At 51.9% G+C, this 13,652-nt stretch overlaps 7 protein-coding genes across 7 annotated transcripts; 3 read left to right on the forward strand and 4 right to left on the reverse strand.

Annotated features, from left to right (window-relative positions):
* Nucleotides 1-1,084: 1,084 nt before the first annotated feature.
* On the forward strand, nucleotides 1,085-3,246 carry EI97DRAFT_429505 (uncharacterized protein). Its single transcript, XM_033797455.1, has 3 exons — nucleotides 1,085-2,289; nucleotides 2,533-2,793; nucleotides 2,881-3,246. The coding sequence occupies exons 1-3, from the start codon at nucleotides 1,146-1,148 to the stop codon at nucleotides 2,967-2,969; spliced, it is 1,494 nt and encodes a 497-aa protein (XP_033659016.1). The 5' UTR covers nucleotides 1,085-1,145; the 3' UTR covers nucleotides 2,970-3,246.
* Nucleotides 3,247-3,251: 5 nt separating this feature from the next.
* On the reverse strand, nucleotides 3,252-4,048 carry EI97DRAFT_454671 (ankyrin; the record flags this gene model as incomplete). The annotated part of the gene is made up of 2 exons (XM_033800565.1): nucleotides 3,252-3,288; nucleotides 3,351-4,048. The coding sequence occupies 2 exons, from the start codon at nucleotides 4,046-4,048 to the stop codon at nucleotides 3,252-3,254; spliced, it is 735 nt and encodes a 244-aa protein (XP_033659017.1).
* Nucleotides 4,049-4,345: 297 nt separating this feature from the next.
* On the reverse strand, nucleotides 4,346-5,994 carry EI97DRAFT_30786 (uncharacterized protein). Its single transcript, XM_033794580.1, has 2 exons — nucleotides 5,979-5,994; nucleotides 4,346-5,890 (listed from the first exon to the last, which is right to left on the reverse strand). Exon 2 carries the CDS (start codon nucleotides 5,720-5,722, stop codon nucleotides 4,517-4,519), a length of 1,206 nt encoding a protein of 401 aa, XP_033659018.1. The 5' UTR covers nucleotides 5,723-5,890; nucleotides 5,979-5,994; the 3' UTR covers nucleotides 4,346-4,516.
* On the reverse strand, nucleotides 5,757-7,393 carry EI97DRAFT_447446 (uncharacterized protein; the record flags this gene model as incomplete). Its single annotated transcript, XM_033800092.1, has 3 exons — nucleotides 5,757-6,060; nucleotides 6,253-6,617; nucleotides 6,872-7,393. The coding sequence occupies 3 exons, from the start codon at nucleotides 7,391-7,393 to the stop codon at nucleotides 5,757-5,759; spliced, it is 1,191 nt and encodes a 396-aa protein (XP_033659019.1).
* A 164-nt stretch (nucleotides 7,394-7,557) lies between these two features.
* On the forward strand, nucleotides 7,558-9,845 carry EI97DRAFT_498062 (uncharacterized protein). Its single transcript, XM_033802536.1, has 2 exons — nucleotides 7,558-8,005; nucleotides 8,071-9,845. The coding sequence occupies exons 1-2, from the start codon at nucleotides 7,721-7,723 to the stop codon at nucleotides 9,466-9,468; spliced, it is 1,683 nt and encodes a 560-aa protein (XP_033659020.1). The 5' UTR covers nucleotides 7,558-7,720; the 3' UTR covers nucleotides 9,469-9,845.
* Nucleotides 9,846-10,045: 200 nt separating this feature from the next.
* On the reverse strand, nucleotides 10,046-11,269 carry EI97DRAFT_368108 (uncharacterized protein; the record flags this gene model as incomplete). The annotated part of the gene is made up of 5 exons (XM_033795116.1): nucleotides 10,046-10,305; nucleotides 10,385-10,597; nucleotides 10,681-10,833; nucleotides 10,973-11,068; nucleotides 11,125-11,269. 5 exons carry the CDS (start codon nucleotides 11,267-11,269, stop codon nucleotides 10,046-10,048), a joined length of 867 nt encoding a protein of 288 aa, XP_033659021.1.
* A 527-nt stretch (nucleotides 11,270-11,796) lies between these two features.
* On the forward strand, nucleotides 11,797-13,145 carry EI97DRAFT_447448 (uncharacterized protein; the record flags this gene model as incomplete). The annotated part of the gene is made up of 5 exons (XM_033800093.1): nucleotides 11,797-11,852; nucleotides 11,901-12,400; nucleotides 12,519-12,629; nucleotides 12,687-12,757; nucleotides 12,816-13,145. The coding sequence occupies 5 exons, from the start codon at nucleotides 11,797-11,799 to the stop codon at nucleotides 13,143-13,145; spliced, it is 1,068 nt and encodes a 355-aa protein (XP_033659022.1).
* Between the last annotated feature and the right edge of the window lie 507 nt (nucleotides 13,146-13,652).

Raw genomic sequence — 13,652 nt, forward strand, 5'->3', positions numbered from 1 at the left:
CAAGGGTTTTTTCCTGGGCGTTGTCGAGTAATCGCTGATTTTCAAACCGGGTTGCCATTGAGCCAGTAATCCCTCGTGCGCGCCGCGACAGAGTTGAGCGATTAACGCCAAATTTTTTGGCAATTTGCGCATAATTAACATCTTCTGGAGAGTCTAGGGATTTGATAGCTGCAAGAGCTGCTTCAATAGCTGCCATATTGGTAGAGATATCGTGTGTTGAAGATTTTGTGATTTTGGTGGAGAGCGTGCATTTGGTGGGAACGTGCACTTGCTGACCTAATACGTTATTCGCGCTAGTCCGCATTGGCGTCGCGCGTCCGGTTGGTCCCTCGGCGCGTCAAACCTCCAACAACAACACATCATGGGCAATTGTCCAACAAGAACCTCCGACGCGTGGCCCTGAGAGAGCGCAATTCCCCACCCCCGCAACCCTTCTCTCTTTTTTTCTCACCTCCACCACCAGCGGGGGCATGTCCAGCATGGCCGGCATGCGCAAGCGCGAGGCGCGCGAGAATCAATTCTACAATGTCGGCGAGCAGGGCCGGTACGTTTGTAGCTTCTCTTCAAATCCCCAGTTGTCTGCTTGATTCCCATCATTGAAGGGCGTGCTAAGACGAATACATAGGAAAACGGGCATCCGGCTCGAAGACCGAGGCGTGCGCGACGAGTACGGCATGGAGCCTGTTTCGGGCATCTTTTCGAGCCCGCAGAAGGAGGATGGGCCGGAAGCGGAGGGCGAAGGAGAAGAAGGAGGCGGGACGGGAACCCTACAGAGCACGAGCATGGACATCCAGGATAGCAGCAGCTCCATTCCGAACCTCACGCCGGGCCATGCTCTGCGGAGTAGCGGTCGCGCCAACTTACCTCTGCCGTTGCCAAGGTCAAGGTCGCCGATTAAGACGCGGATTGGGGCGACGCCGAGGCGGTCTGTGGGAGGGGGGCGCTCGGTGCGGAGGTCAGGGACGCCTGAGAGGGTTGTCGAGGAAGAGGCGAGGGATGGCGCTGTTAGGAGGCTGGATTTTCGGCAGGAGGTTGGTGGGGTGGGGCTGGAGACGCCGGCTTTGAGTGGGGAGGGGGCGAGACGGGATGTTTATGCTTTGGAGGAGTCGCCGGAGTGGGGGAATGGGGAGGGGGATGGGGATGGGATGGGCGATGGCGATGGGGATGGCACTGGTGAGGAGAGCTTTGTTGGGCTTGCTGAGGGGGATGATGTTGTCGGTGGAGCGGATATTGAAGAGTCGTTGCAAGAGGAGCTGTCGAGAGTGGAAGGGGAAGATGAGCCGGTCTTGAAGCAGCCTGCGCGCAGAGGACGGAAGCGGAAGAGCGATGGGTTGGAGTCGAATGCGGAGAATGAGTCGTCGCCTGCTGTGCGATCGAAAAGGACGCGCACGGCGAATGCTCAGGCTTCGGCTGCGGGGGAGTCAAGGAAGACTGCGCCGAAGCCGCGAGGAAGACCGCCGCGTCAGCAGAGGAGAGAGGAGGATGTTGTGGATGAGGAGGATCATGGTGCTGCGGATGCATCGTTAGAAGACGCTGCTCAACCGGAGGAGACGCCTGTTCCTGTTCCGAAGAAACGTGGACGACGGCCGAAAGCTCAAGCATCACCCGTTCCTGACAATGTCCCTGAGGAAGAAAGCAGTTTACCCGCCAAGCGCCGCGGACGACCGCCCAAGGAGAAACCCGCAAAGCCCGCAGCAGCAGCAGCAGAGTCAACAGAAGACACTGCCTTCAAGAAACCTACCCAACCCGCGCGGAAGCCCAAGGCCAAGGCTACCGAGAGATCTGCTACTGCTGCCACTGCCTCCATCCCCCCCGACCTAGCAGCAGGAAAACTCGTAGATAGTCTAGGAAACCCGATCCCCCGCGAAGAGCTCGACAAGCGCTCCGTCACCTCGGCCGGCTCCTCCTTCCGGCGCGCCCGCCAACTCTCCGTCTTCCGCGAAGTCGGGCCCGACGAGATCGGCCGTGTTGGGCGCTCCGGCAGGCACCACGTCAAGCCCATTGATTTCTGGATGAACGAGCGTGCCGAGTATGGACGGGATGGCACGTTGAAGGCGATCACGCATCATTTGGAGATTGAGGAGGAGGCGCCGAGACGGAGGAAGAGGAAGGCCGGGTCGAAGAAGAAGGGGAGGAAGAGGGGGGTTGGTGAAGAGGGGAGTGAGGATGGGGAGGAAGAGGAGGAGATGGAGAGGGAGGAGTGGGAGGTTAATGAGGGGGTGTTTGTCGGGGCGTACAGGGAGTTTGATGTCGCGACGGAGACTACGGGGGAGGAGATGTTGCAGAGTAGTGAGTTTGCCCTTTCTTTCTCTTTTTTGTTTTGCTGGTCTCTCTCTCTTTCTTCTCCTCTTACCTTTCTCGATTCTGTTTTGGTGGCCCGTGCTTTTCGCGGCTATTTGGTCGGCCGGCACATCCATGGATGTTACGGGCACAAAACTCCCACTAGACCAATTGCCCGATGCACACTGCGCCTAAATCAGTTGCCCGTTTTCTACCAACATGGCACTGCTAACCACACACTCCACCCCACAGCGCTCGCCTGGGCCGAAAAAGGCATCGTACCCCAACAAGTACCCAACGCGCAATTCAAATTCACCAAGCTGGGCTCCGCGGGCGAGCGGTCCTTCTTCAGCTGGGGATGCATCGAGCTCGATGAGGGCGACATCAAGCGCAGCAAGAATTCGAGGCGCATGCATATGGTGTTTCACGTCACGAGGGGGAGGGTCGAGGTTAGTGTCAATGAGGAGAATGTGTTTGGTGTGGGGAAGGGGGGTGTTTGGCAGGTTCCTAGGGGTGAGTGCTGATTTTTGGTTTTCTTTCGCAGGTGTGCATGTATGCTTGTTTAGTTGGCGAAGCTGAGCTAACAATTAAATTGTGTAGGAAACAACTACAGTATTCGTAACTTGGCTAAAGGGAAGACGAGGGTGTTCTTCGCCCAGGCTTATGAGAGTACGGTTGCGGTGGAGTGAGTAGCAAGCGCAGTTGTGGCTGGGTGGCATAGCACATAGGGCATGGCGCTTGGTGTTTTGGAGACGGACATGCAAAGTCAATGAGAATGGCGAGGGCAAGTCAAGTGCATGTTCGATCGGGCTGTGTAGCAGAGATGTATATGCGGGTAGGATAAAGGATCCGAAAGACCGTACGTTACGAGTTATATGATGTGCAGGTGCGACAGACGGTCTGAAGCTTGCTAAATTAAGGACTGCTATTACAAAGGAACTAACTGTTAGAAATGTTGCGTTTAGACTCGTTTATTTATCACTATTATGATCGTTGAGAGCATACACGCTATATTGGGTTATAAGCTACTTAGAATTAGGAAAACACGTCCGTCTCTTAATCGCCCATACTTGAAACCCGCTAGAATAATGCTCTCAAGTTCTTCACGCGTTAATCCGTTCAAAGCTGAGTTGCGCCAATCGAGGAAGGCGAGATATCGGACCTCAAGTCTGATGTCATCGTGATCTCCTAGAGATTGAACGATCAACTCCACTATTTGAATATGTCTGTGCGCAGCAGCATATATCAGCGGGGTGCACCGGTCCCCGTCGCGATGCTGCATATGGATTCTCTCATCCTGCAATAACGTCCGGACAACGTCTACGTGGCCATTGATGGATGCATAGTGCAAAGCACTTCTTCTACGACTGTCTCTTGCATTGATATCGGCGCCGGCCTCGAGTAGTGCAGCTACTACCTCTTCTCGTCCCTTTTCTGCGGCGTAGGATAATGGTGTCCTCCCGGATGTCTCGTCTGTATGATTAGGATCCGCCCCGAGCTCGATGAGCGTGTCGACTATGGCCCGGGACAGTTGTTCTCCACGTTTACGAGCAATATTTGCACTGGAGCTAGAAGAGTCCGCCGCGTAGGATGACGGTGCCCTCCCAGATGTTTCGTCTCTATGATTAGGATCCGCCGTGGGCTCGATGAGCGTGTCGACTATGGCTTGGGACACTGGTTCCCCACGTTCGTGGACACTACTTGTACTGGAGCTAGAAGAGTCCGCCACTGGTTTAGTAGGACTTTCTCCGACGAAGTTCCACTCCATGGTTGCTGCCAAAGCCAGATTCCGCGTGAGCTGATCTGTCGATAGCTGAGCTTCCGGGTGCCCAAGCCAAACCAAATCCTCTTGAAGACTTCCTGTCAGGAGGAGAGGGGAGTTCTGGCCCCGCATGAAAGTCTTGTCTGCGGCTTTTTCCTAGCAACTTAAAATCAGCAGGAACCAATAGTCTCAGTTTTCCAAAAGCACGCTTGAGTTCCGCAATTATGCTTCTAAACTCCCATTTCGCTGTCTTTCCGAATAGATTGGCGAACATCCGATGATGTTCCAACAATGTCATGCCCATCGTGGCCAGAAGATCAGTCGTCGCTGGATCGATGAGATCATCCACGCGGAAAATCGTCATGCCCCAGGTATTGACTAGTAAGGACCTTGCCTTATCCCATTCTTGGCCTCGTCGGAGATCCTTTGCGCGTCTTCTGGCAACTTCGACCGCTAGATGCGGGGAGCGCAGATTCAAGACCCGATAGCCGGCAACGTTGTGAAAAGCGCGTCTCGTGGGGAACCGAGGTTACAGTCTGTGAATACTTCAAGGACCCTTGAGATCTCAGTATTTTCGAGCTTAAGTTTGTCCAACCCGATCCAGGGGTTTACTTTCAACTCGCTAGTACCGCCAATTTTATCGACCACGGTGAAGAGCGCTCGAATAAAAGATGCAAAGATTTCTTGCGCGTACATCTGTGCCAGTGAAAGCTCAGTCGTCACAAATCTGACTTCAGTCGCATCGTCATGCCTGAGCCTCTCTGCAGCGTTCCAACCAAAGATCCTCGCGAGTGCCGATCCATGCACAGCCGCGCTTGGTTGATGAGGACTCAAAGGAACAAAATCTGAGCTACGTTCGGAATCCTCTATCAGGAAAAGGTCCCAAGGACTCAGCGTCATGACCGGATATCCTTGGACAGCGCAGCTGTCCTGCATGCTATGTTGTGGCTTCAGCACCCCACCCTTGATTGCCATTCTCCTTGGAGTCTCTATCCAGAGCGCCACATCCATAGGAGATAGGCCGCCATCCCTTCCATCATTGAATGATATTAGGCAATGTTTTGAAGCCAGGGCGGCGCTTGACTTTCTTGTGTTCGTGGCACCTTCCTTCCGCTCCATTCGGCGATCCGCATGGACTGACCAGAGGCAAAGAGATAGAATTGCTTCCACCGTCTCTTTATCGCATTTCCACGGTGCTGTGGTTGATTTTCGCCAGATCTTAAGACATAGGGGTGCTGAATGATAGCATTGCGCCATAACCGAGCCGCCAACAACCCATTGGAAGGAGAGAGTCTTCTTCCATCCTGCAGAGAACTTGGAATTGCCTGACCATAATATATCCGCTGTCTGCTGGATGGCTAAAGCTAGTGAAGAAGCTTGAATACGGACTGATACCTCCTCGCCTGACCAGTTGCGCATGGGTTCCGGGATCGACAGCAGAGGTTGGAATCTCTCGCCAGTGGACTGGGCTTGCGATGGGGTTCCGCTTGTCAAGTGAGCGAGACGCTTCCTCAGCATGAATATTTTCTTTGAGAGCGATGGACGACTGCCGTGCAACTCTTTCTCGAATGGTGGATGGCACGACTCTCTGGACCCATATACAATTACTCTCGCTCGCCGGGCAGTTTCAAAGTCCGCTCTGCATTTATCCCAGTCGATATCATGGCCACGAAGCAACATCGTGAAGCAGTTCTGCGCCGGCGGTTCAGAACTATTAAATGGGGTGGATATCCACAGAGGCCTGGACGCCACAGGGGGGTTCCGTATTCGTGGATTTGGCGCAGTTCTTATCTTCCCGATCGATGTCTCGTCTCGCAAGGTCCAGCGCTAGCCAGTCCAGCTCATGGCCTTGCACGTAATCACTGACCCCCTCTAGACGATTGCTTGAGGCATCCATCCTCCGAGCGCGCAACCATGAGCGAATGAAACTCATCACCAGTAGAGCACCCAACTGCATGACGGATATAGAGGAATGAAGGGAACGGAGTCCAACGAACTGTGCAACGAAGCCAGAAACACTAAGTGTGATAGCTACAAGGAGCATTGATGTGCCAGGCGAGCCTTCTCGATTCAGTCCTTTTGTCGTTTTGGCTGATATGAAAGCGACCGTGGAGGTTTTGAATTTAGAGCCGCGCGATGTATATCTCTCTGCCTCGACGTTGCGAGAGTTATCAGGTGCCCCGTTTGTTGAGGCAGGAGAGGGATCCCACCGGTCGAATGCGTCGGTCGTATGGTTCAGTGCCTTCCATGAGGTGGTATACTCTTCAAGTGGCGCATCAGCATCGAAATATGCAAACGCGTCGAAGGACTGATCACCAATTCGCTGACCACCAGGCTGCAACCATACAAAATTTGGCAGTGACTCCTTCGCGCTGGATGTGGGAGCCACTTGTTTCCTGCGGAATTTTCTCTCCTCCGTACTCTCCCCCACGACGAAGGCGCAAAGATATATTCCCACACACAACGTGACCGTGCCAGCGGCCATGAGGGGGAATCCGTATGCTGGAACATCGGAGCCGTCTTTTTTATACTTGAGATAGTACGTTACGATAGCGGCGAAAATGATCGTGCTAAGCTGGAGAGCAACACCAAAAGCTGCAGTTGTGTGCATGTAGCCATGACAAGGGTCAGCCACGGTGGGGGCTTTTTCATCCAGATATTCAAGGTGAGATTCGGACTCGGTGCGAAGATATCTGGAGAGCTGTTCTCGTTCTCAGGCTGGTTCTCGCGATCTGAAGACTGCTCCTTTCGCTTGTAGCCCAACAGTCCTCCCCATTTCGGAACAATTTCTTCCCAATGGTCTGTTGTGGAGTACTTGCCCGTTCGCACAAGATAATCCTGGGAAGAGTAGAGGCCAGCAGAGCCTTTCCTCACGTTCGTCTCAGTGTCTTTCTTGTGGTAGTAGTCCTCTTCAGCGTCGAAAAACTCGTCGTCTTCCGCCGATGGGTTGTGGACAATCTCCAGAAGTTTTGGCCGTCCCATGACTCTCGCAATCCCGCCCCCACTCTTATACAACTTGCACACATCGTGACTCGTGGAAGAACACAGCTCAGCTTCAATAGCACCCATTCCCTCCTGCGATCGGCCAATGAAGGCTCTCAGTGACGAACCGCCGCGCACGCGAATCGCAGAGACGACGGCGGCCACAACCCCGAGAGGCACCGTGGCGAAAATGATGTAGTCGAGCACCGTGAGGCTCTCGCTCATGAACTGCTTGGTCGGCGCGTCGCCAAACAAGCTGATGAAGGGCGCGAGATCGGTGGCTAGATTGCCTGCGAAGTCCTCCCACCAGTCGTCGGCGGCGACAGCCCGCCGGCCGAGGCAGCAGAAGAGTATTAATAAAATATACATGATTGTTGTGAAGAAGTTTTCGTAGGCTATGATTTCTTTCTGCGGCTGGCGGTTCAGCTCGTATCCGAGCAATCCCAGCTGCACGGTTGAGCCCTGTAAGCATCGCCGCACATGATACGCATGCGGGCAACTGAAGGACGTTCGACGTGCAGAACGAATTGACTGGAGCTGCTTGGAGGCTCAATAGCACGAAAATCTGTCTTCTCTCAGCCTCGTCCGCAGCAATCGGCTGAACCTTCAACACATCGCAGCAATAGGGCCTCAGGCCCATTCCTTTACCACTCCTCTCATCGCCGCAATACCATTTCATATTCGAGTTAAACAGAAATGGTTTTTGCCGAGTTCTTAATTACCCTAGGCAGATTCATCGTATCCCGGGGGAGTAAAGATGCCCGCTTCAGGCAGGATAGCGAGTTCCGTCTTGATGTCTACCGAGTGCAGTACCATGAGATGAAAAAGCATGGTTTCTTGACACCGTATCTATGTTTCATCTGCCCCGGCTTCCCAAAACGTCTTTTCTCCTTGCAGTGGTTTATCTTGCCGTCCGAGAACCCCGAACTCTGCAAATACAAGGATGCGCAGCTGTCGGAATTTGCAATGACTGCTGTTGCGGTGAGTATCTCTTTCCAATACCATCAGCGTTCAGTCCATAGACGCTGACCTCTTTGGATATCTAGGGAGCCATTATTGCGCAAGTTGCAATCACGGCACTGTCACTTCCTCTATTGGAAAACGCCCACTGGATGACGACGACACTCTTCATTACAAGCCTAGTTTCTGGGTGCCTTTCCGTATATGCGGCTTGTATTCTCCATCGGGAAATGGGCCTGTTCACAGATGGGAAACATATACGTATCTGGCTAACCACATTTGATAAAGAGCACTGGCATCCGCCATGCAGGTCCGATTACCAAGATGCCAGCATGGGAGAGAAGACGGAGACGAAGCCACAGCCCCAACAACGTCATAGACAAAATTATGAAATGCCGAGAAGGTTTGAAATGGGCAGCCGGGCAAATTCCTTTGTATCCGTGGGAGGCGTGTCAGTGGGAGGGAGGTCAGCGCAGACTGTTGCGCAAATCAACAGTGATGCTAGTGTAACAGCGGCATTGCTATTGGAGGCTCCTCGAACACTACTTGACCTCTCTGTCAGCTCCTTCCTCTGCGGATTCGGTCTATATTTGGCGCTTTTATGGAACAAGAACCTCCGAGCTGCCAGCGAAGCTACACAGCCCACGGAGTCCGGCCCTCCGACGCTGTCGCACGACCGGAATATCTTCATCTCGTTCCTTATTGTCACAAGCCTTTGCTATTTCGGCATCTATGCCATCCCCGATCTTCTTAGGAACCTTGACGTAGGGTCATTTTGGTTGAATGGAGTCAAACGATTTGTTGCAGTTTTTTATCAAATTCGGCAGCCTGCCACGAAGTCCTCCTCCACGGTGCCCTCTCCCCCGAGCACTCCAGAGCGGCCTCCCTGGCATCAGTCCAAAGAGAATTTACATGTTAAGTTTGGATCGGCCTCAGTGGTCTCTTCAGGAAACTCCCTTTCGCTGTCGGATCACTACAAACTGTCCAACCCCGGGCAACCAAAGGTCACAGGAGCACAGTCCTTCCACGATCTAAACCGCAAAGACCACGACAACTGTATGAGCTCACAATCGGTAAAGAGTTTTCCAGGCCATCAGCCTGAAAGCTTGAAGGAGGAAGCAAAGGTGCAAGCAAACAAGCCTTGGGAAAGAATTCCTAGCGCCAAAGTCAGGGAAGAGTGGGATACCTTTGTGCGCAATGCACCGGTCTTGAATGAAGCTAAGCGGGCTTCTGAATCACCATTTTCCCTTCGTAGTCCCCCGCCCGGTCCTTATTACTACCAAGACACCTACTCTTCGTTCGAACTCGACCGGACTGGACCTTTTACTCGCTCGCAGAACATGATAGATGCTCTCAAAGCATCGACGAAAGCTCAGGAGGAAAGCTCGGAGATGATCAGGGCCCTGGTCGCCCAGCTGGAGCGACTTCATAAACTTGGAGGTTCAGGGACCGTGAATCAAGAGGCGCCGGCCGCGGACGAGTGATGTTGCTGGAACGCGCCGACGCTGACAAGGAAAAGTGGGAAGTACAACAGTGATTCCAGCAGTACGGGAAGTCGACCTGCAGTCTCTATCCAGTCAACCTCAAAGTTACAGAATCGAGCAGCTGTGCTAGGTTCATAAATTGATGTAAATTGATAAAGGTGATGCAACCAGAACACGAGGCTATAGGAAGACGCCCAACACAACCATAGCCATGTCCACCCCTCAAGCGTCAGGCGTCTCGAAGCTTCTAAGTTCCTTAAGCGAATTGTATGGTCTACAAGAAACTGCCACGGAGAATCTGAGGACATTCTCTACAATCGCAATTGGTTGGAGTTGTTTTAGTACGTAATGGAGAAGTGGAGTAATGAAGAACAAAGAAGAACATCTATTAGGGTGAAGCTTAACGCCATGCCACCATTGCAAACGTGTTTACGGCAGTATGTCTGGCCGATCCGTGCTCTTCTTTCCGCAATTCATAGGCAAGGTGAAGTTGAAGATGTTGGGAGGAAGGTTCCCCTTTATTCAAACAGATTAACCATTTTACTTTAAAGTCTGGTAAATCAATCCATTTTGTGTCCTAAGACGTCTGTCGAGGGATGTGTTTTGGGCGCAAAGTGTTTATATCAACCTCTCCGGTCGTCCAATACGTGTCCTTGCCTCCAATTTGCAGGTAAATAGCTTGCGCTAGGAAAGTAATACAATCAGCAATGTGTATATTTGGTTTGCGAGTCTTCCGTCGTTTGTTACACTTCATCCAACCATATGTTTTATCGTTTGATGGTCCATCATTGATCTTGAAGTCTCGTTTGTTCTTCCGGTTTGGATCTGGGTCAGTTACTACCAAGGAAGGTCAGCTTGCCGAACGGCAGTGATTTACGATACGCGAATAAATCTAACAGATAATAGGGAGTCTTACATCCACCAGCCACGTGGATTAACTCATGCAGCATAGTTTGTGCCAAGGGTTTGATGTTTTCGAGAGCTGTGAATCTCGGATCAAGGCCGTCCCTCACGATGTCTGGATACCGCCTCACGTCCCTGAACGTGTTCGTTGGTGGACGCCGTCTGTTCTCTGCTATATAAATATGCCCGTGGCCTTCGGTATCGTATTCATCGTTGAATTTGTAACCTTAGCATATCAGTGGGCCTGCGTACAAACGTAAGGTACAAGAGCGTGTCACCGACTCAACCTTTAGGCTCTTTCTTACTTACCTAGGGTTGCATATGACCCGAAAGCCCCCGGCTTAAGCCCTTTCGCTGGGTCACCAACCCCGATCGGAATGGGCATAGGTTTCGCATTTGGCTTGCTTGCGTAGTCCTTATCCACCCAATACCTGTTGCTCCTGTGCAACACGACATGATCTTCTTTGCAATAAACCATGACGAAGAAAGGACTGGTCTGGATAGTAGATAGGAAGGTGAAAACGCCTAGCCATGCCATGTGCTGTTAGCGAGGCACTTATCTGAAGTCTATCAAGGTGATAATGTCGCTTACTGATTAAACCTAGTCTGTCTTCTGGAGCGAACAGTGGATTGTAGGCGCCCTTAAACACGTTTTCATTACCGTTTACCTTGCCGGACGTGAGGGCCGCAAGCGCCGCTGTTGGATGGGGTTAGTAGAATGGTCGGCGGTTATTATTGAACTCAAGTAAATACCTCTGGCAAGCTCCACGGCATCTTGTATAGCATTGTCAATATCCTGGGGTTCGTTGCCTTGGTTGCACCCAGACGGAAGGACTACGGAATAGACAGTGGTGAACAGTATGCAAAAGAGGTATGCAGTTTTCGAAATTGACAACATGATGAGTTCGCTTCAATGATCGGCGTATGTAGGGAATTAAAGATCGATTTAATGTTCGGGCTCTCAGCATCTACTATCTTATAGAACATGCAAGCAAGTGAACTGCACCAACCGTCTCAGCTGTGCCGCAGTGTCTGCCTCGACTCGGCCCCAGTTGAGGCAGTGGCACATACTGTATCGCGACAACGCCTCCATGAGGCCAGATTTGAAGAAGACATGTAGATGATATGAAACCCAACTTACGTGCCACTGGGTAATCCAACAACTGCGGTCTGTAGGAAGGAGACTTCGCCGCTCAGAGCGCTAAATTACTGGGTGGAAAGTGAAGGGACCGCGACAGAGTAATTTGCAACTCTATTAAAAGAACACGCAGGATCATGGAAAAAGTATTGCCGCTAGGAATTGAGGCACTGTTCGAGATGATGGCATGACAGGGAATTTGGCCGGACAGCTTACAGGACTGGTTTGTACAATTGGCTTTATAAAGCTAGTGTGCTGGTCTTCCAACAACTGCTACGATAGGCAACATGAAGACAAACAATATGCTTGTTATATTCTTTCTTGCACCTATACTCACGCGAGGGTTTGCTATGCTGATACCTCGTCCAGCAGCCCGATCAATTGTTGCAAGATCACAACCTACATCATGGTCACTACCACATCGAGTTGAGATCGGAGCACCTACAATCCCCTCTCGCCGAAACTCGCGCCTCGAGGAGAAAGGACAAAACAAACAAATTCCCTTTGCGTTCTGTCCGGAGTTCTTTGAGGAGGACCCAAAATTATGCTCCCAGTGTGGCGGCGACACCAAGGTTAAAGGCACTTGTAACGACCTACTTGTGTCTGGTGATCAGACCGGTTGTCCGGGTGGAAGACCATGTCGGGGCTACTTCTGTAAATGCTCGGATATTGGAGGCCCAGATAATAATCCCAAAGTCACCATGACTTCGGTCAAAGATGGGCAAACTGGAGTCGTTGTCTGGGAGCCAATGACACTCGAAGAATATAATGGCCTACGCGCATCCACTACCATATCCATGACAGAAACTGCAACTGCCACTGGTGCAGAGTCGGAGCTAGAAACAGTAGCTGCAGTCGTCTTTGCCGGTGGAATTGCATGGTATTTAGCATGTCCGTGGTTCCGCGGTCGACCTCCTCGGTTCTGATGTTGCTAACTTAGTTTTAGCTCAGGACGCAGCTGCGGCAGCCATAGCGTTCGCGCCTGCTCCTCCAGCGCAGAGACCGGAAGGCTCAAGGGAAGATGATCAGTCTTGTAAGAGTGAGGGTCAAAAGCCAGATTGCGAGGATTGTGGTGGGAACACCCCATTGGGATTGTGTGCTAGTGGTAATCAACAGAATTGTGAGTTTACCGCTGGGGGAAGTAATCTGAAAAGATCACTGACTGACGATATCCCAGGCCCATGCGAGGAACAAGAGTGTCCAAAGGACGACCCACCCAGTTGTCCGGCGCCAGAATGCAGCGGAGATGTAGGACTACTTTCCGGACACTTTTAGATGAATCGTGGCCTTCTAACTCCAAATCTAGGACACGAGCCTCCAATGCAGCACCCGCGGTAAGCTTAAAGGGTGCCAATGTTGCCCAGAGAAACTTCCAACCTGTGAAAAGGACGATTGCAAAGGTAACAACGATGACAAGTGCCAAGCGGATATGTACAAAGGCTGTTCATGCGAACACATCGAATTTCCGGAAGTGGAGGCTCCCATAGACGAACCGTTCCCCAGTACACCAGATACACCAGCCTTCGAAGAAGCAGCCAGGGAAGCTCTGGAGACAATCTGGGGAGGAAAAAGGGAAAACATGCCAGGTTACGAGAAAAAGAACGACATGCCAGATCCATTCTGCCTGTACGGGTAAGTCTACAATCTCTACGTTGCCGTTGACTAAAGGAAATATCCGGAGCTTTGCTGATGCTTCTGCAGGGCACAGCCAAAGGAACCAAGAGAACCCAAGTCGTATTGCATGTGCGGAGCCAAGTATGAAATAATGTGGTCAGTGAAGAACGAACCGTCGGGTACACCGTGTCCTTGGAACCAGGAGTCGCCAGGTCAAACCATCACCTTCAGCACCCCTGGTCCAACTGCTCAGCCGTCTCCTGAACCAACACCTGCGCCGCCTCCGCCGCCTCCACCCGCCGCGACCCAGAAACCGTGTAGTCGCGGTTGGTGTGGAGCGCCTTTTTGTTCCCCGGAGTGTCAGCCTTAAGCAGATGGCCATTGTATCCACCGACAACGCTCATTACTTGTCTTGTCTGTATTGATATACAGTTGCACCATGTCCGTAGTATATGAAGGAGAATGGAGTAAAGGGTCTTGTCCCAAGAATAAGTTTTTGTGCTAGATAATACGACCACACTTCCTCTGT

The sequence above is a fragment of the Westerdykella ornata genome (genome assembly GCF_010094085.1).
Source record: "Westerdykella ornata strain CBS 379.55 unplaced genomic scaffold EI97scaffold_1, whole genome shotgun sequence".
NCBI classification, from domain to species: domain Eukaryota; kingdom Fungi; phylum Ascomycota; class Dothideomycetes; order Pleosporales; family Sporormiaceae; genus Westerdykella; species Westerdykella ornata.

Excerpts from the sequence above, each read along its gene's own strand:
- EI97DRAFT_429505 (XM_033797455.1), top strand. The coding sequence starts at position 1,146 with ATGGGCGATGGCGATGGGGATGGCACTGGTGAGGAGAGCTTTGTTGGG. Across the intron at positions 2,290-2,532 it reads GGAGGAGATGTTGCAGAGTA|CGCTCGCCTGGGCCGAAAAA; the intron begins GTGAGTTTGCCC and ends TCCACCCCACAG. Across the intron at positions 2,794-2,880 it reads TGTTTGGCAGGTTCCTAGGG|GAAACAACTACAGTATTCGT; the intron begins GTGAGTGCTGAT and ends TAAATTGTGTAG.
- EI97DRAFT_30786 (XM_033794580.1), bottom strand. The coding sequence starts at position 5,722 with ATGTTGCTTCGTGGCCATGATATCGACTGGGATAAATGCAGAGCGGAC.
- EI97DRAFT_498062 (XM_033802536.1), top strand. The coding sequence starts at position 7,721 with ATGGTTTTTGCCGAGTTCTTAATTACCCTAGGCAGATTCATCGTATCC. Across the intron at positions 8,006-8,070 it reads TTGCAATGACTGCTGTTGCG|GGAGCCATTATTGCGCAAGT; the intron begins GTGAGTATCTCT and ends TTGGATATCTAG.